The sequence below is a fragment of the Eurypyga helias genome, unplaced genomic scaffold, assembly GCF_000690775.1.
Source record: "Eurypyga helias isolate BGI_N326 unplaced genomic scaffold, ASM69077v1 scaffold8837, whole genome shotgun sequence".
Taxonomy (NCBI): domain Eukaryota; kingdom Metazoa; phylum Chordata; class Aves; order Eurypygiformes; family Eurypygidae; genus Eurypyga; species Eurypyga helias.
The window spans coordinates 9,042-29,981 of record NW_010262242.1 but is presented as its reverse complement, the minus strand read 5'-3'; the positions used below and the strand labels follow the sequence as shown (position 1 = coordinate 29,981).

General features: G+C 41.4%; 1 protein-coding gene across 1 annotated transcript; it reads right to left on the bottom strand.

The window, feature by feature from the left end:
• Window positions 1–5,872: 5,872 nt before the first annotated feature.
• Window positions 5,873–14,527, bottom strand: LOC104512591 (F-box/LRR-repeat protein 4-like). The gene is made up of 2 exons (XM_010155631.1): window positions 14,241–14,527; window positions 5,873–6,193 (listed from the first exon to the last, which is right to left on the bottom strand). Exons 1-2 carry the CDS (start codon window positions 14,524–14,526, stop codon window positions 6,030–6,032), a joined length of 450 nt encoding a protein of 149 aa, XP_010153933.1. The 5' UTR covers window position 14,527; the 3' UTR covers window positions 5,873–6,029.
• Between the last annotated feature and the right edge of the window lie 6,413 nt (window positions 14,528–20,940).

Here is a 20,940-nt window from a genome sequence, read left to right as displayed (position 1 = left end):
TCACCTAGTCCAACCCCCTACTTCTCACCCAGGGCCACCTAGAGCCAGGTGCCCAGAACCATGCACAGATGGCTTCTGAATATCTCCAAGGATGGAGACTCCACAACCTCCGTGGGCAACCTGTGCCAGGGCTTGGTCACCCCCACAGTGAAATGTGTCATCTTGTGTTCAGATGGAGCCTCCCACGTTTCAGTTGGTGCCCGCTGCCTCTCGTCCTGCCCGTGGGCATCACTGAGAAGACTCTAGCTCCCTCCCATCCCCTCCCATCAGGTATTCCTGTACATTGCTAAGATTTCCCCCCTGAGCCTTCTCTCTACCATTTTTACCCCCAAACTGCAGTTTATCTGTTCTCAAAAAAGGACCAAGTGCCAAAATCCTAAGCAATTAAGTCTGAGGTGTGTTTGTGTGTGCATGTGTGGGAGCACAAAACCATTTAACAAAAAATGCAGCTGGGCAGCTGTAGGTCAAGAAAAAATATTCTTATGCAGTTCATAAAAAAACCACAGAGACATCAGGAATTACTGCACAGGATGTATATGAAAGGTCAATAATAACAGCAGCTAAATGCTAAATCATAGAAGTACAGGCATGTGAAATTACATGGGAAACAATTTCTGGAAAAGGTAACAGCAGATCTAGAACGACGCACTTAGACTTTCCTCGTGTCCATAAACAACCCTGGTCACCCTTCCATGAGTCTCCAGATACACCTGGGTGAGTCCCCTTGGTTTCTTTTCTTCACTTCTGTGACACATGCATTTCTTCAGTCTCCATGGAAAAAGAGAGAGCTTTCAAATAGTTGAGGGGTGGGGTTTTTTGGGTTTGTTTTTTATTTGTCTGTTTTTAGAAAGAGGGAGCAAAACATGCAAGAGAAAAGCTTCATTCCTCACAAAGGAACCCCTCCAATTTAGGCTGTCTGTCCTAACTGTGACATTTATCATCCTTAAATGAAAGAGACAGGGAGAAACTAGAGCTACGTAACCCAACTGAAATAACAGTCCATTAGCTAAAAAGGAAAACCCCACCACTGAGGCTGAATCTCCTTGCCAAGGCCCTTCTTTGAGGATAACGAGGATCTGTAACACACAAGACTCGTGCCTCGGCCCTTCCTAATGTCAGTTATCACAGCCTGGTCCATGCCTGGTAACATCCCATAAGGAGCCCTTCCTGGATTTCATTATCAACTCAGAAATCTAAAAATCACAGAAATCATCGTCTTGTTGAAGGACAAACACCTTCATTTGGAAAAATGTTGACTGTGTCTGACACAGCCAGGTAGAGAGGCATTAAACCAGGAATATCTACCCTAGTAATTTCAAAAGCTACAACTTAGGGAATCATTGCAAAAGAGTAACAGTGAACATGTAAATTGATATATAAAGTCACCCCCATACTCCATATAATAAAATGCTACATTTTATCTATTTTTTGTAACTTTAGTAGTCCTGCACGTGGGAAACATATCCCATGAAACGCAGTAAGCACACACAGTAAGAACCAGGACTAAACATACAATTTTTGCAAATGCACAGTGGGTTACATTTCTGATGACAGGAGAGCACTTAAACTAGTCAGTCTTAATTATAGCAATATGAAAGATTATCAAAATAGCTGCAATACATTAATTACCTTTGCCCATTGATTTCATGCATTTACAGAACTATATATATAACCAGTTAGGTACGTGAGATTTCAGAACGCGGAAAGGGGAGGCATTTCCACCAAAAAACCCCCACCACAGGCATTGGCAAGGAAGTCGGGGGCAGAAGTAGATCTTGGCACCTAACACTGACTTTTCAAGTCGTCTGCCCCTCTTTAATTTGCTTCTTTCTGGATGTAGTTTGGAAGCGTTTGAGGTTCAGGGATGGGTGTTGTTCTGGTCTTGATTCTTTGCTATTCCAGGACAGGCAGTAGAGCGCTGGATGGAATTAATCTCAGTTTAGTATTCTAAAGCCAAGTTTCTAACCTGAGCTAAATCACAGCTTCCACAGCCTCCCGAGAGCCTCTCCAGAACATGATTCATTCTACTTTCCTTAAATATCTATCTTAGGGGGAGATTAATAGCTCTCTAGAGGTGTCCAGATTCCTCCATTAAAAATGGACGAGTAATTTGCAGAGAGCTAGTGTTCAGCGAGATGAATTGTACTCACTGTGTACCACAACTGCTGGACATCTCATGTCTGGAAAAGTTGGAAAAGTTCTCCAAAGAAAGAATCAGCAAATACAAGGGTCCCCCCCCCCCCCCCATTATTGGTCTGAAATTTGGACCTCCAAGTACATGGGGATTATAAGGTCCAAACTTCTTTGCAGAACTCTTCTTCCACGTAAGTCCTGCTCACTGATGTACTTAAACGTGTGCACAATTTAAACAACAAACTCCCCCCATTCATCTCCACAGAGCTATCTAGCCAGACAGCTCAGAATTATGAATACTAGTACACCAATGAACTGAAACCTTCAAGGGCTGGGAAGGTGCTTTAAATGGTAAAATGATCGTATTAATATTTAAAATGACCAAATGAATGACATATCTACCTACATGTCATCCCACATCGATTTCATACAGATAGTATGGAAGACCCCTTTAGATTAAGAACAGGAGCACTTTGGAGGAAGCTGCTTCTTTTGGACATGTTAGCCATGTTTTTTTTAACGCCTTTTGCCAAAGCATGTCTTTTACAATGTTTCAGAAAGACAAGATCAAAGGACATGACACAAAAATGGAATACCCTTAAAAAAGCAGAATTTAGGTAGCATGGCTGAGGGACAGTCTAGTGTTGGAGAAGACGACCCAATTCTAGAATAATTAAATTCCTCCAACTGAGGAATTGCCAGCATTCATTATGGATTAAATGACACTAGAATAAAATTTCCCTCTACGTAACTGCTTCACAAGGAGCCAGTCCACAGGAGTCAGTGGACCTTGTATTCACACTCCAGCATACCCTGTAACACCTTTCACGTGCAGACAAATCAAAAGGCACTTCGGCAAAGCGACACAGGAAATCCAGCACACCTCCTGCCCACGCTTTTCCTGCTTCACGGGTGGAGGGGAACTCAGTCTCCAGGTACAGGAAAACAACAGTTGAAAACAGAACTGCTATGAAACATCTGTCGCTATCATGTTCACTTCACAAAAGTAATTCCTACATTAAAAACTTTGAGATTTAGACATATATGTATAAGTATGTACACACTTAGAAAAACTGTTCATATATACACATAAACATAGGTGTGTGTATACAATTTACACATACATGTGTATAAATAGATGTACGCACAAATATAAAATAGCAGAACTAGAAAGACAGTGGTCTCTTCTTGCTTCTTTATGACGTATAAGGAAGGTCTAAAAGCATGTTGTTTTCTTTACCCTGGAAATATGAGAGAAGTCAAGTCTGGTCTATCCTCTCTTTGCTGGAAAACTTCTTGGACGTACAGAGCCATAGCTGACAGAGCTTCTTACCTGCTGATTGAAGGTTACAGTCTACAACTATGGATGGAAGTCTTTCCCAATTATTTCTAAACTATTTGAATTAATTATGTGTTAGCAATAGCTAAGTTTTAAATAGCCCAAATAAAAAGTAGACTTTCAATTATCTTTCAAGTGACAATAGAGAATTTCTGACAAAACCAATTGCAAACAGAAGGCACAACATAAGAAAAAAAACCCCATCCTTCAGTATGAACAAAATGTCAATTTAAACCTCCTTTATACAACCTAAAAAGCAACAGAGAATGAAATCCTTTACACATACATGATTACAAAACCACTTATTTGATTCACTGATGCTGGAGAAGTGAAACCATATTATTTACCAAGTTTACCGGTTTGAAGGCACAATGGTTATCACTTCATCCACATCCCATTCTATTTACAGTGAAAAACAAACAAGAAGGATCTCTAAGAAGAGAAAGGAGATAAACGCAGATGCACCCTGAGAAGTGAAATTTCACAACAAAAACATTTGTTTTGAAATACTGTTCTTTGTAAACTCCCATTATCTGAGTTCTCCTATAACTAGAACAATGATGTTTAATACTCAATTTACAATGAAAAATATTACTTGCAGATTAAAAAAAAAGTTCATTAAGTTCCCAGAAAAATAAATCAACCCAAATCTGAGTGAAAGAAATGAGGTCTCACACAGATCACACCAAAGCTGACATCTGTCAGTGCGGGGAAAAAAAAAGCCCCAGTAAATCAATCTAAAGATCTCTAACAATATCTAGTTTTCTGAAAAGAAAACAAAAAATGGAATGGCATAATCTAGTTGGAAATCCCATAGTGCCACCTGTGTGGAGGAAAAATCAAAAAGCCAACTGTGCAAGCCCTTCTTTGGATCTGGAATTCCCAAAAGATTCTGTAAAATTTAAAAATCTGAAGATAAAGGTCTTCCTACAAAATCAGATAAATGTTCTGTAGCTGTTTCATGACATGGTTTATAAAGTATTGGCACCAGCACAAAGAGTTCAACGCGTTCATTCAGAAGTCACAGAGCTCATCAGTTCTTCAACGACTCGCAGCATTCCTCTCGTAGCGGTCGGTTATTCACTGCACTCTTCACCCGTGATCTTCCCTGCAATAATGTACTGCCGGACGAAGTACTTTTCTTCTCATTCCAGTAGGTAATAAGTGCCATCAATACAAGAAAACTGGAACCAATATCAAACGACAGGCTATATTTCATGGTCCGTATTCATCAATAATAGCCGAAAAGGTAGAATTCTCAAGCTGTACACAGCAACCTACTCTAGCAGTGGTATTCATGGGGCAGGGAGGAAGAGAAAAACTTAATCCAAGGAAGTGCAAAAGGAAGAAACCTCTAGAATTTGTCCATCGACACAGTTTTTCTTTTCCAGAGGCTAAACAGTGTTAAAGACAGAGAGTGCAACAGTACTTTGAGCAATCATCTCTTGGAAAAACAAAACCAGTAACACCCCACCCCCCACCCCACCCAAGCTAAAACAAATCCAATACTAAAGTTTGGCGATTATTAAATCACCAAATTATACTGCCCTTGTTTCAAACTCACAGCATTTTCATTGCTGTTTTAATGACTAAGGATGTTTGTTTTCACACTCGACAGCAGATTCAATGCCGGTGTAAGGGACAGTTGCTAACATGTTACCCTAAGTTCTGTTTTTCATGGTGCGCTGCATGATAACCAGATGTTATCACCAAACAAACCTTGACCCTGACAGCAATTTGAAAAGAAGATTGCTCTGGAGTTTTCTACATGTTACCAGTTACGACACTAAGTACCTGGCTCAAACTTTATATCCAATACCAAGCAGCTGCTCTGCTTTCTCTTTCGTTTCTGCTCTAAGTCAGGTGGAAGGTTCTTGCATTTGTCTGTTGTGTCGCTTAGGCTGGACTGTAAAACATCACTACGTCTAGCTCAGGTGGAAGAAGGGAGAAAAATGTATTAGGTACAATTCCTTGCCAAAAACAAACAAACAAAGAAGACGACAAAGTGTCTTTTCAATCCATTCTTATACAAGCTTAAACTGATTATAGGCCAGATCACAACATCTTATGCTGCAGGCCGAACTAGAAGGCTACAGTATCTGTGTATGTATATACAGAATGCATAAATGTATACATTTATATATACACACACAAACACGTATGCGTAAGAAGGAAGCACCCATCTTTTCCTTACTGCTAAATACTGAACTTCTGCTTTCACCTGGATAGCAAGATAGTTTATTGTGTGTAACACCCTATAAAGGGACACTTAGGAAGATGTTACTAATTTTCTTCTCATTAAAGCCATACGTATGTCTGGTATTTAAAAACATGCAGTGCCACCAGTTATCACAGAGTAAACCAGTTCTTAGGTACAATATCAAGTCTTTAAGAAATGCGTAATAGATTTAAATGTATTTTACCCATTTGTGTAGACAATTAATACTTTCCACTATTTCCTAGGGGATTTATATTCTTCTTAAAAAAAAAAAAAGTCAGCACAAATTCACAGGAAACAACTTTGTCAAACGAATTCCACAGCAGCATATGTAGTGAGTCACTGGGTGAAACTCTTTTTTATGAACACATTAGGAAAGTTGGCATTCAGTTCCAGGACAACTCTATTATCAATCTGTGAACAGAAGGACACATCGAGTAAAGAAAGATCTTTACAAGACTCCAGCAATTTTCTTAAAGATGCAGGGCTTACCATCCTCGTCCCTGTTCAAAAACAAAAAAAGAAGCAAAAATAGTAAAGTTACGGAAAATAGTCTTTTTTTGTTTTGAAAAAAAGAAAAAAAATGCTGCTAATACTGTGCCATGAAAGAAGTGCTACTATAACACAATTTTTACTAAGATTATTTCAATTAAATTTCAAATTAGTGCAGAATTTTTACCTTTAAGAAACCTCTTGTATTTCCCTATCTGTTTAAGTAACTCCATCATTTTCTGTTGGCGGGCAACTTTACAACTTCAAGGGGAATCTCTGACGACAGAAGCCACGTGCCCAAATCCACCAGACCTCCCAGCTGCCTTGCTTTGGCAGCAAGCAACACATGGGACACGACACTCATGCTCTCATGACTCTCCGGCTGGCTGCACTGACCAGCACAGCACAGGAGCTAAAGTGGGCTACTCCGATTCCAAACAGATCAGCAAGGTCTCCAGGACTTCAGAGGGAGTGTGGGTATTATGCACACAGAGAGGCAGTTGTTCAAGAGTCTACCACTCGTACCTAAATATATATATGCTACCTGTAACAGAAACCACACTATTTACCCCTGCTAAAAATGTGACCAAAGTGACTGAACTCTTATGTGTCACACAGGGTCCGATCAAAGCCTGGGATTCCGTTAGAAATCAAATAAACAGGTGTTTATAACCACGTATCCACACAGCCATTAGAGCTGATGGAAATCTAGTCAGTACAGCCAATGGCGCTTGGCACACGAGCCAGGTGACTGGGCACCGGGGTCTGGTTCAGTGCCCCTTGGGGTTCCTTACACCACGTAGGACACCTACATGGAGTTGGAAGACAGGACACTGGACCCAGAGGAGGAGACCCGTGCCTTACTGGAACAGGTAGAAGCCAGGCAGGTTACTCAGGGCACGTGAACCAAGCCTGGATGTCTACAGTGGGCCCTACAGCCCACCAAGCTCTCCTGGCTCTAAAAGGACTTTATACATCTAACATGACTGCACACACCTGCCAACAGATACTCCAACTTACACAGCTCTGTCTCGAGCTGATCTGCACACCAAGAAGCCATCTAAGTCCAGGATCTTGCCTATGGCCAGGGCCAATAATGCTTACCAAAAAAAACCCCAAAAAGCAAGAGCAGATTTTTAAAGCAGCTTTTCACTGGTGGATCTTCTCAACTGCCAAAACCCATAGGTTTAGGGATTTCTGAAACCACCTTTTATGAATGCTACTACGTCTGTGAACTTCTTCATATTTATGGCCCTTTCACAGGATTTCTACAGTTTAACTATATAATGTTAAAAAAAGAAACAAAACAACAAAAACTGGCCTTATACCCACTGCCTATTAATTGCAATAATGAAGGGGTAATCAATCATAAAGAAGCAGTGAGAGATCATTCAGTTTACCATTTCCACATAATCCTATGGACATCTCTTCTGTTCCCTCAAGGCTGCCTGTTTTCCAGACTCTCTTGCATCTCAGACGACCCCTGTTGTCTTCTTTCTGCACCAGTTAAGTACTTTTGAAACTGGATGACCAGAACGATGCAGTGCACTGAGCACGAAGTCAGTAATCGTACAATGAGGTCTTACAGTATTTTCCCCACTTCTTTCCTAAGAAATCCTGTCCTTCTCTTTGCCTCCTAGAATGATGCTGAGCAATGAGCTGATGTTTTCCAAAAATTGTCCACAGGATCTCTTTCCTACAAAACAGTAACTAATATAAAGCCACCCCCCTCCCATATGCTTAGCTAATGTTATTTTGCCTCATGTGATTACTTTGCACTTGATGGAACAGTTTTCCTCCTGCTTTATCATCTGTTTACTAAGTATTGTAAGAGCATTTGCAATTTTTGAGGATTAAATTCTTAATCTTAAATTTTTTCTGCCCTGAATACCTGTGCATTACTCTCTGGTACAGCATTATTCACCCCTTTGCCTGGATTACTTATAAGCAGATCAGTAGAGGGCCCTTGGTGGCCACAGTAGTGACGTAATTTCATTGCGAAAAAGAGATGATATGTTCTTGTCCTCTGTTGTCTTTGAAAACTCTCGTATCCCAGAGGAAGACAGCCACATTACAAAAGCAGAACAGCCTTGGCTAAAGCTTTTGAAAATCCAATCCTCTATAGACTGGATCAGTGCTCACCTTCACCAAGAGCTCCAAGGAATTCTGAAAGACTGGAGAGGCGTAACTGTACTGTCTTCACGGGGACGCAGCTCTTCCAAAACATGGCAATGGCCTGCATGTCAACTGACTGACTTTCTTAGGGTTGCAACAGGTTTACGCAGAGCAAAAGACAATCCTATTGCTTTGTAGCTTCTAACCTGCACCCTTTGGAGAAGGTTGTGCCATGACTGCAACCCTTCCTTCCTCTAGTGCTGAGGCTGATTTAAGTGTCAGATCACACACCAGAAATAAGATTTCCACAGCCCTGTATTTGAGCTCATTTAGAACTGCTGCATAAATACCACTTAGTCCTAACAATTTATTATTGTTCAACGTATTGATTTGTTCAAAAGCTTTCTGTATCGTCATTCCAATTTAAGGCAGCTTTCCAGGCTAATCTCCTGGAAAGAACAGCTCTGATGTAGCAGCCTACTTGCTCCCCTTTGCCGTGAACACTAACAGACAGAAAACAGTTCTGCAATGACCTCCTTGTATCTGAGTGATCCGTCTCATCTGGAGTATCTACCAACCTCAGCAACTCTCCTGTAAACTTCTAACCTATCTGAAATATGGTTCTAGCATCTACCTTCAGCCAACGGTTCCTTAATATCTCATACTGCCTTACTGTGATTTTGTTTCACTCTCTAGAGTTCATCTTCCTATTTTCCTTCTCGGAACAGGATTCACTTCCAGAAAGATGCCTCTGCGCTTAGCAGTCACCTGTACTCTTCTGCGTAAGCAAGGAGGTATCTAAGTGTGGTCTTCACTTCTTCTGTGGTAGGCTCTCAGATGAGCCGCTCTGAGGCACCATTTAACATCACCCGAGAACAGTCTTTGCTATCATGTCCCCAAGTTTCACTTCACCCACATGAGGTAATCAAAGTTTCTCATTATTACTGTGATTTTTAACTCCCTTATCATTATATGGTCACTGTCACCACAACTGCCTGGTGCTTGATGTAAATGTCCCTATGGCCACACACAGAAATTCACAGAATCATAGAATCACAGAATGGTTTGGGTTGGAAGGGACCTTAAAGACCATCTAGTTCCAACCCCCCTGCCATGGGCAGGGACACCTTCCACTAGACCAGGTTGCTCAAAGCCTCATCCAGCCTGGCCTTGAACACTTCCAGGGATGGGGCATCCACAGCTTCTCTGGGCAACCTGTTCCAGTGCCTCACCACCCTCTCCATGAAGAATTTCTTCCTGATATCTAATCTAAGCCTCCCCACTTTCAATTTAAACCCATTACCCCTTGTCCTGTCGCTACAGGCCCTTGTAAAAAGTCCCCCCCAGCTTCCTTGTAGCCCCTTCAGGTACTGGAAGGCTGCAATAAAGTCTCCCCGGAGCCTTCTCTTCTCCAGGCTGAACAAGCCCAACTCTCTCAGCCTGTCCCCATAGCAGAGGTGCTCCAGCCCTCTGAGCATCTTCATAGCCCTCCTCTGGACTCGCTCCAACCAGTCTATATCCTTATGTTGGGTGCCCCACAGCTGGACGCAGCACTCCAGGTGGGGTCTCACCAGAGCAGAGTAGAGGGGATACGCTGTGATACGCTTTAGTTGTTCACTTCACTTGACCATGAATTTTACCACAGTTACCACAGTCCTACCGTCAGGATCTGATCTACCATTCCAACTGAAATTCTAGGAACAACACATTATGCTACTCATCTTTTCCCCACCAAACCTTAAAATTGCTACTGCTTCAGCACCTTCATTTAAAATGAGTCCCATTTACACGTCACAGCTTTTACGCTTCAAGATCCAAATGTGTGTTTCTACACAAATGCTACATCTAGATGCCTAGCCACAGATTTTTTGTGTAGGATGTTCTTCATTCCTTCCTACCTGAAGTTCCACAGTTCTCCCACTGTTTCATCTAAGACTAAGATTTTGAATGTAACTAAGTAGGCCATCCTAAATTGCATGTTTTACTCTACCTGTTTCTTTTTTCCTCCTCAGACTTAAAATGTTAGGTCAGGAAACACCTTTTTCTAAAAGTTAAACAGGTCAGAAATCTGGCTGGGGTTTGGTTATTCACATTGTGGGATATGCAAACATCATTTGCAGTCTTACTTTTATTTATACAATGTACAACTAGTGATGTATCTTTCTTAAAAGCACATTAGACAGTATTCCAGAAGAGTCACACAGCACATTTTCCTTTGAAAAGGAAATTTTCCTTCTGAAACACTGACAACGTATCCTGCTAGTTCCCTATATAGTGCATTTTTCTAGAGTTTGAAGACTTTTGGACCTTTGTTATTTACTACAACTTTTCCTACATGGACTAATCAGCCATTTCCCACAATAAATACATAACCAGAATATTAAAATCTGCTACTTAATTTTGTTCTTCATTTTATTCTCTGGAAAAGTTCTCTGGTATCGTCTTTCTAAAAGGCACTTCTGAGTAATGATTTCTTTGCTAGAATAATTATGTTTATTAGCTGTAAATGTTTTCATTTACACCTTATCATATATCCAAGTCTTCAAGTTCTAGAACTTGTTAAGGAGACTTGCATATGATGGCTATAAAAACTGCCAGAGCCCCAAGTTCTAGGGCAAGGGATACTACCACACAGCAAATGATATTGAAGAGTAGAGACCCTGAAAATAACTACCACTATTCCCTCAGACGTTCTTACTTTTCCTTTCCTCACTAGATCAGCCAGATTAGCCTTTTATCCTTTACGATTTATTCACTCTATAGCACACAACTCAAAAATTTTAACATGCTACAGATTTTCATGTTTAAATTGACTAACTACGTGTTGATGCTCTCAAGATAAAGCTGAAAATTTTGACAGCTGGCAAGGGGGCAGTTGGGTTTTCTGTTGCTCAGGAAGGTGTGGGAGGTGTTGGTATGTAGACAGGAATACACAAATTTTGCAGTAACAAGGGTGTCTACTTTCCATTCCTCTTTTTGTGCAGGACAGAGGGAGTCAGGACTTCTGGGGAGCAAGGTTAAGATGACTTATTCTTCATCCTTCACAGCCGCTGGTAGCCCGAAAGCATCAGAACTGAGTGGCTGATATGTACAAGAAAAGCTTTTGGCTCTGCCAATTCAAGTTGTCATCTGACTCGTCACATTGCTTGGTGCTGATCACAGTCTGAAGGCTGGTTTTTGTCTACAGGGCTAGAGGTGTCCATTTAAGTTTTGCTAGGACTGGATGATGTACTCCATCGCTACAAAACTGTCAGAGGATCACAGCTGGATCATTCTACTGCAGGGTGGAAACCGGCCATGTCAGTCATTGGAAAAGGTGTGGGCAGAGAAGGAAATGACACTCGTAAGCAGGCAGCTCAGTATGTGGTGGGTAAAAGAAAGCTCAGAACTAAAACTTCAAGAAGCACACCCTGATGTACTCAGTGACACCATGCTTCCTACTCCCAACTGTATTATAATACAGCAGCTATGGATCCAACCCATGATTTATTTCCTTAAGCAGAATATTACTTTCTGAAGTACGTTTTACACACCACAAACATAGCCACCCACCAAACAATGCTCTACATGGGCCAGTAAGTTTATGCAGCCCTTGAAAATTGGCAGTTTCCATCTCCTACAGAGTCCTCTGATTCTACAGCCAGCTGCCAAACGATGATGGAGAGGCTAAGTAAAGGACAGATGGGTAGCAAGCCACAGGACCTACCACCAGAAAACAGCACACAGGGTATATGTAACATTCATTTTGTAATACTTAAAACGACACACAGTTCGACAAGATTTCTTTCAGAGGCTGAGACTACTCCAGTCCTGAAGCTATAGTGATGATAAATAATCTACAACTGAAACAAGAGGTTTTCCCTGACAAGTTTAGTAGTTCTAAGAACTGCAGAAAGAAACCAGCACGGTATTGTCAACACTGGTGACTACAGTGCAAGGTAAGACATTCTGATCCCTGCTTAGGTAAGTGCCTGTATACAGCAAAAACCCTCAAGCTTTTACACAGCTTTGTTGAAGCAAAATAAGTTCCCTTACAGCATACACCGCTAACCTAGCAGCAGTACTTCTACACCCTTCACAATGCATGTACAAGCCAGACATTTCTGTACTTGGGAGATGACAAAGGATATAATGAGAGTACCTCTCGTTCATTCACATCATAGAGAAGACCCACTGTTCAAGGTTACTCTCTGCAAAGCTGAGCGCTGACCTCAGGCCTCTAACAGCTTCAGACCTGTTGTCACACTTCTTCAAAAGGACAAAAACATATTAAGCATTTATGTAGCTTCTAGTAACAGAGTGGCCCTACATCAGCCGCTAAAAGTTAGAGCACATACAGAGATTTATGACTTTCTTGGCACTCCTGCACTGTGAGAGATTAGCTCTTTAGTTCAGACAACAGACTTCTGCACTTACACAGGAACACCTGGCAACTCTACCTCCAGATGACCTGATGTGGTTCTACTTGACAACTCTCTTTTAACCACAGACTATAATGGTTCCTATATTCAGACAAAGAAATGAATGCAGTTTCCTTGCTGTTGCCAAAAAAGCTGGGCAGTTCTTTCACATGTATCATATCACCTTGCACTGACTCGTTTATAGCAGAAGGCAACCTTTTTTCCACCCTACTAAGCATTCCTCTGAAGGAAGAAAGTGAGATCTGGAAAGCAGGTAACAGGTTTTTGGTAACATCCTGCAGATATAATTCAACTGGTTATTCCCTGGGGAGCATTTATTCGAACCCAACACGCAGTCTCACTGGGAAAGGTTGACTATAAATCCACTTGACTCAGGAATACTGGTAAGCACCCAGGGAACAGGACAAATTCCTCTTCCATATTCAAGCATTGTTTTTCCACAAAAACACTGATAAGGCGTCAAACTGAATTCGAATGCTAAAGAAGCGTGGCAACAAACCTTCACTGCTGGCAGAGAGGCAACAGAAGTAGCAGACTATCCGTAGGCTTAACACAGCCGAGCTATTCGTTGGGCAGCCTCTGGTGAAGCAGAAAGGTCAGACTACTCTGTGGGCAGACACAATGCCACTCTAACAGAAACGGGTGGAAGTGGGTGGTCAGGAGAACGTGTGCTCATCAGAGACTTGATTCACTGTGCCGTTTGGAAGTTTTTCATGTCTGAAAAGGGAAATGTGCCCTTGATAACCTAGCTACAAAATAGATGTCCTTTAAGGATATGCAAAACACGTCACCTCTGTGGACATACACATACAGCCTCTACAATTAGTACTAGGTGGAGATAAGTTTTTATCTGTTCATCCTCCTTTCCCATGCTGGTTAGAAGGCAACTTTCTCAGTCAGAGATGAGTAAAACCATATTCCGTGGTAGAAGAGTGTACTAGCTATACTGGAGTGACAATCTGAAGCCATATGGTAAATTTTTTGTAATGAGAAATGCTAAATGCTGATAGCCTTAAACTTGCTTGGAACATTATTTGACAAAAGCAGAAAGAAGGAGAAGAAATTGGATCTTCTGATAGTCAGAAGATAAAGATTTTGGTTAAAAAACCCTAAGAGTCATGAAACTTAAAAGTTACTAGAAAAATCCTGCATTTAAATCTCAGTTTAAGCAATTCACACTAAGCCGTCAAATTACATGATTGGTATGAATCCACTGGATTCTAAGTCAGAAACTCACTGAAGTGAGTAAAACTTCCTTCCTTTTTTTTTTTTTTATGTTAAAGCATAACTTTAACGAATATTTAAAGGCCAGGCTGGACGAGGCTCAGAGCAACCTGGCCTAGTGGAAGGTGTCCCTGCCCATGGCAGGGGGGTTGGAACTACATGGTGTTTAAGGTCCCTTCCAACCCAAACCATCCTATGATTTATTTAAAAACATGTCTAGAAGACAGTTTTGTGTTAAGGACTCGTTTTTAACTGCAAGGCTTCCAAGACATACACCAATAATCCTACATTTTCTTACCCAGTATATCCAGCTGCCGTAAATGCGTACAGTTAGCAGCAAGCTCCTCAATATCTGTGTCACACACTGACCTGTTGGCCGTAAGAAAGAGCTTTTGCAAGTTCGGGAGTTTACGTGCAAGGTTTGTGAAACAGCCTGTACTGCTCTGTAACGTAGGGCACCAGCCAAGATCAAGTTCTTCCAAAAGCTGGCAGCCTGAAGCCAATTCTGCTATTCCACTCTCAGTTATGTTTTTACATCTCCACAAATCCAGACTGCGAAGCTTTTTGCATTTTGCTCCCATCATGCTCGCTACAAGATCATAGTCTTCAATCTGCAAGGAAAGCAAACACTTAGTCAAGCATACCGTCTTTCCAGACATACATAGGTGTTTCAAGATTTGCTTGCTAACACACCTACAGATCTGTCTTAAGCATCTGTCATTTCTAAAAAGCTTTGAATATTATTCATTGTACAGTGACATCTACATTTACAAAAGACAAAACCAAAATAAATTTCCTATCAAACCCCAGACACGGGTGCTTTTAAATTCACTTAATACTAAGGATTAGTGAAAATGCAGTGAAAAGTTTGTTTTCTTTGAAAAGCCTTTCTTTTTTCTTGCACAGTTGTTTTTCCTTTAAAAGATGAATAAAACTGTTTTTATAACAATAGGCACTGCAGCCATAAGCACACACAGATTGAAGAATGTGCTTATTTCCATTCTAGGTTGATCAGTTGCTGCATCTCCTTACGGAAGTCTTATTAATTACCTTGGGCAAGCCAAAGGGACTGAAACTGGGTCCCACTACACAAGCAGAAGCAATGAAATCCACTATCAAAAACCATAGGAAGATAAGGACTGTAGCAAAAATGTAGTCACGTTGCCTTCCTCTTCTGTCCATGAGTCAAAGGAGGGAAGGCTGAGCCAGTTGTGCTTTGTCACTTGCTCCTTGAACTATGAGGAAGGTCAGCTAGGTCTCCCTGATGAGTGATCTGGCATGCCTACCACCAGACACAGGAGCAAGCCAGAACCCCACTACACACACCTCTGGCATGCATGTGTGACAGAGCTCAGATAACTGCCCTGTAGGAATTGCTGCTGGTCCTGTATTCTCTTTCTTTAAATCAATGAGTGTGCCCACAAAGCCTAAGACTCAAAGGGCTTCTACTGAAAATATTTATCTTGTGGTTATTACTGCAGGGTCAGACAAGTTCTGGGAATGATGATTTGGTCTGAGTAAAAGTAAGTCAGTCTTGATTATTAGTTGTGGAAAGAAAGAGTGATTATGCATATATAGAATGCTCAGAAGTTTAGGAAGAGGGTGAAGAACTAGGGAAAGCTATGTTTTTGGCCTACTAAACTAGAACGCAACCCTTAAGTACATGACTAAGCTGCATTCTTCTAGTTGGAACTAGATGATCTTTAAGGTCCCTTCCAACGTAAACCATTCTGTGATTCATCCTGGACCATTCAAGAGAGTACAGTATAACATCAACGCAGCATTTAACATGTCTTTGGGAAACACAAACCAAAACTGAGTTTGAAAGCAAGCGTGTGCGCACACATATACACCCCCCCCAACCCCATGGATGGTGTAAGTACTCACCATGACACAGCTGCCCAGGCTGAGGTGCTGCAGCTCCGAGCAGAAGTTCAGAATACTGAGCAGGGCTGTTTGCTGCCACGGGGGAACACAACAGAAGGAAATATGGAAAGGGATACAAAGAGATGAGGTCAATTAGACATTAAAGGCTGTCACCGCATTTCCTGAAATACAGCTCAAAACTCTGTTACAGACACCACAAATGCCACTTAATGAGTCCCTGGGTACTCCAGCCATCGATCGGCTTAAAGCACCAGTAATCGTTACAAACCTTTATGCAAGTCACTTTGGATGTGGTTTTCCATTGCCCCGAAGATACCTACACACCCATGACCTATCCACTCATTTCCCACAGGAAAGCTGCCGAAGCAGCGTGGCAAGTTCAAACAACAGGCAAGGCCAGACCGAAAACACAGAGGGCTGGTGACACAGCAGCAGAACAGCGGAGGCTCTGACACAGCCTGATGGAACTGCCAATAGAGTTGCGCGGCATCAGGACAGAGCTGGTGACTTTAATGTCAAAGGAGTCTCCGTGCTGACAAGGATGCTGACAACCAGCGAGCACCTGTCACTACCCGCATGCAGACTGAAACAGATATAATGTGTATTTTACAGTCATGTTCCTGCCGTTTAACATGGCCATTCCTTTCAGGAAGTGCTGCATACTGCTTAGCCTGAAATTGGACTGGAACATCAGATGCATCTTACAAACTGTAAAATACTGTTCCACAACAAGGGAAACTTCATGGGGTTTTATCTGTGCACCTAAGATACAGAAAAGATTCTTCTGCATTGTCTGTAGCCATATTTTGCTTTGTAGTTGGAAATACAGATAGTGCAAAAAAGCACATAGTCCGGGATTCACATCATAAGCAGCTGTGCAACTGTACTTAAAACATTCACCACTTTGCTAGGACTTCATCATCTGTATGAGCTTGAAAACGGGAGTAACATATTAATAATAAAAGTCTGTGGATTTCTACAGGATACACGACTCTAGCAGGAAAAAAAAATCCCAAACCCAAGCACTACAGAAGGGAAAAAATAATCTACTGCTAGTAAGTGGCATTCCTACAAGAACACTAGTCAACATTTGCATGCATGGGCGGTATATTTTATACATTTTTAAAGAAAGATAAATTTACTTGTTTTCAGAAAGTTTACAATTAAACACTTTTGGTTTCCTCAGTTTGTTATATTCTAATGAAACTTGGCAGAAACATGATCCTCTGTCATACCATCGCGAAGAAAAATGCGATGCCTTGCACTGAAAGACTGGCAGACACACAACGGGGACATGGCATGGGGCATTGACGAAGAACATTTCAGACATCTAATTTAGGTGTCTCCAGGGAGCAATTAGAAACACCCAACACCTGACATGCATGGAACCTCAGCTTCCAACTTGGCCTTCTAAGACTTGATTTCCCAAAGGCAGCCTAAAAGTAGACGCTATGAGTAAGCCTTCCTCACATAAATCTTTGCAGGGGTCTTACAAAGCCACTGTCGCCTTGCTTACTTGACTTCCATTCATGTTATAAAGAAAAACATAGCTAGAGAATTAAACACAAGAGCATTAAAAAGTAATTATTAAAGAGGTAACACTTAAGAACACTTTAAAGCTAGTAAATGTGTAAATATCCAATACATTTTAAATAACATCCTTATTAAGCAAATGCTTCATTTGGATCATTAAACCTGAATAAACGAGTAACCCCAAGAGAATGAGACTCTACTATTTAACTCGGTGAAAGCTATCAGCTTTAGAGCCTACTCAGGTGCACAACTGAAAAGCCAAATCCCCAAAACCCTCTCTACAAACCTTAAATACCAGAGCTAGATAAACTGGTCTCTGACTGCACACACAGTTCTAAACAGGGTTTCTGCAGGCACTCACATGAATCCACAGGAAAGCTGAATCCCTTGCTGCATTCCACCATGTTTTTTAGTAATGGTTTCCTACCTGGAATTTAAACACTGGCCTGAAAGGATGGGAAGCAGCAATATCTTTCCTTAACAAACAGCACAGAAGTGAACAGTCACTCTGAAACAGCTTGTAGGATGGGAGATCAGTTCCACACTTCCTCTTCTTCAGAGAGGTGTGAAACAGGTAGGAAGACTAATACTCATTTTGATTAGATAACTGAGAAACTTTCGTTAGCCTGTACAGGAATTTTATGCACCTCTCAGAATACCTTTTGTAGTCCCTCTCTAATTTGAGACAGTCCTTCCCCTACTGATGTGCACTGAGACCACGTTTTCAAAGATCTTTTCACAACCTATATAACCTAAAGTATTATTTTAAAAAAATATAAAAAAAAAGGCCAAACAATTTACAAAAAGCACTAGGAATGTGGGTAAGAGAATGGAGCATCGTAGAACACGATGTCATACCATCACAAGTCATGCCAAGTCAAGCCCGAGAGTAAATAACTACTTACTCAACATTAATAATATTAATACCTCTTCTGGGGTGGATACATGCCCACGCAAATCAGATTTCTTTCAGAAACAGTTATCTGCTCGTCTCTAACTGAAGTGGGGTTTGCGTGTGTCAAACACAACTTTGTGCATGCCTAGCTGTGCCTCAGTCAATTGAGAATCCAGGTGGCAAAGGACATGAAAATAGCAGGAGAGAACGGCAGCTCATGGAATCCATATGCACCACATACAGAAGGACTGTTGCCGTAATAACCTGTCTGCTTCAAGCCACCTGTCTGTACAGTTCGTCTCTCTGACTTGCAATACAAGACGAGTGGTAACAATTCTATTTAAGCAAAGAAGAGCAAGGCAATCACCCGGCTCTGAAGTTGTAATAGGCCAATCTTCAGCTGTTGGAGTGCTTTGCAAGAGGAGCTAAGAGGCCACCTAAATTCTGGATCAGCAAGCTTTAGCATGGAGAGAGTCTAATTTTCTCAGCCAAGCAGAGAGAGTCAAATCAAAGACTAGCCACGTAATACCGTATGAGCCTAGTCGCCAAGACAGGTATAATTTTGAGATTTACTACTTTTTCTTTGTGGATTAATGTATGACATAGAATCACAGAATGGTTTGGGTTGGAAGGGACCTTAAAGACCATCTAGTTCCAACCCCCCTGCCATGGGCAGGGACACCTTCCACTAGACCAGGTTGCTCAAAGCCTCATCCAGCCTGGCCTTGAACACTTCCAGGGATGGGGCATCCACAGCTTCTCTGGGCAACCTGTTCCAGTGCCTCACCACCCTCTCCGTGAAGAATTTCTTCCTGATGTCCAATCTAAATCTCCCCACTTTCAATTTAAACCCATTACCCCTTGTCCTGTCACTACAGGTCCTTGTAAAAAATTGCTCCAGTGGTCTAACTTTCTTCTGCCACCCAAGCCAAACCAGAATCTACTAAAATAATCAACTTTTATGAGATGGCACAGACAACGTGAAGAGTCCAGAGGGGCCAAGTTAAAGGGTATATCCTATCCTCCATTCCCAGGAAAGGTGTTTTCAGATAAGGAAAACATGCAGTGCAGCAGTTGCTGTGAGAGAGAAGAGTCAAACTGATCAGAAGGATATGATACTGCTGCTAAACACAACCTTACAAAGCAGATTACAGAAAAATTTTAAGGCATGGCAGTTAGTACTAAACCTCAGAAAAGGGGAGCAGACTGCCTGAAGAGTCTCCAAAGTCGTTATGAACAGGTCAGACAGATGTCTGTCAGAAAGGACATCAACAGAGTTGTTCCTGCCTTGGACAAGAGAAGAGATTACTGCCTGAAATCCTAACTTACTCCACATGAGACAGAGGAGAGGCCTGCCCAAACATGAAAGTCCTCCACTCTGCAATACAGGCCAGCCTGGAAGACATGCATGTGTTGTGCATACTTCGACTAAATAGCTGATATGGGGATAACTTGTATCCTACCTGCCTTTGCAAAGACCTGAGACATCACACCAAAGTGCTGACTTAGATCTTGCAAGAGTATTTCTGGTTTGAACAAACAACCCATCAGTGGAGAAACCAAATACTGGTGCCAGAGTGATACACTTGGCAAGACTGAATCTTGCTTGACTTTTTCTTTTTCCCCCAAGATTTTTTGTGTTCACGATTCAGCAGGAAGTACAAATAATTTCTGATGCTAGCATGATAAGGAAAGCGTCCAACAGATAGCCTGAACTCGGCATCCGTTCAAACTGAAAACCCTTCTGTCTGTGGCAGATGTGGTTCACCTGTGAAAAATGCAACTTTTAATATCTGACCTCACTGCAGTTTCACTGTTGAGTAGTCTGAGAAAAATACAAAAGGTTTAAAAAAAAAAAATACAAAGGAGGCACTACAGTCTTGTTATAGTGCAGCCAATAAGTGATAGCCAAAGGCATGGAAATAAGTGCACCACAGTGTACTTCTGGAAGATGAAGGAAGAGCATAAGAAAAACAACAGAGTTTTGCTTTCAGGGTTGGGTTAAGGAAGAAACAGTCTGCACCTTTTTATAAACCTTCTTTTTATAGAGAAATCTTAAAAACTACTTTAAAATTGTTGCTTTTTATGCGGGGAACAAACAACAAGCTGTTTTTTTTCTCTTTGACATAAGTTGGGAATTCTTCCAGCCCCTCAATGAAACAACTTGAGAGCCGAAATCTTTTACAGGACTTTTATTCTCCTGCATATTTTTCTTCAGATTTTTCAATGAAGTGAATGCTGACAGAAAGTAATCCTAAAGTCCCATTAAAGGATGATTTCTCCCTTCTTTAAATATGGTTTCCCTTGCTTGCTGTGTTTTTAATCATATAGTTACTATCTCTCCAGTTAACCTCTTTGCACAACACAAAAATGAATTATGCAGGACTTAAAAAAAAAAAATTAAAAAATTAAGTTGGGGGTAGGGAAAAAAGAAATCCTTTAATTCCCCTGCCCCCCCCCGCATTATATGAGAGGACAACCAAAGTTGTATTATTTTTTCTTATCATTTCCAAATGATGACCTTATCTCTAGTCCTCCTAGCCCTATACCCCCCAAAGCCTGTTGTCTCCACTTATGTTCAAAATACTTATATCGGGTTAGTTGCAGGCAGATATCAGATAACATGCCTACATCTGCAAGCTCACCACAACAGGAATATTGCATCTTTCCACAATATCAAAGA

Coding starts and splice junctions, on each gene's coding strand:
- LOC104512591 (XM_010155631.1), bottom strand. CDS start 14,526: ATGATGGGAGCAAAATGCAAAAAGCTTCGCAGTCTGGATTTGTGGAGA. Junction 6,194..14,240: donor ACGGCAGCTGGATATACTGG/GTAAGAAAATGT, acceptor GTTTTTGAACAG/GGACGAGGATGGTAAGCCCT.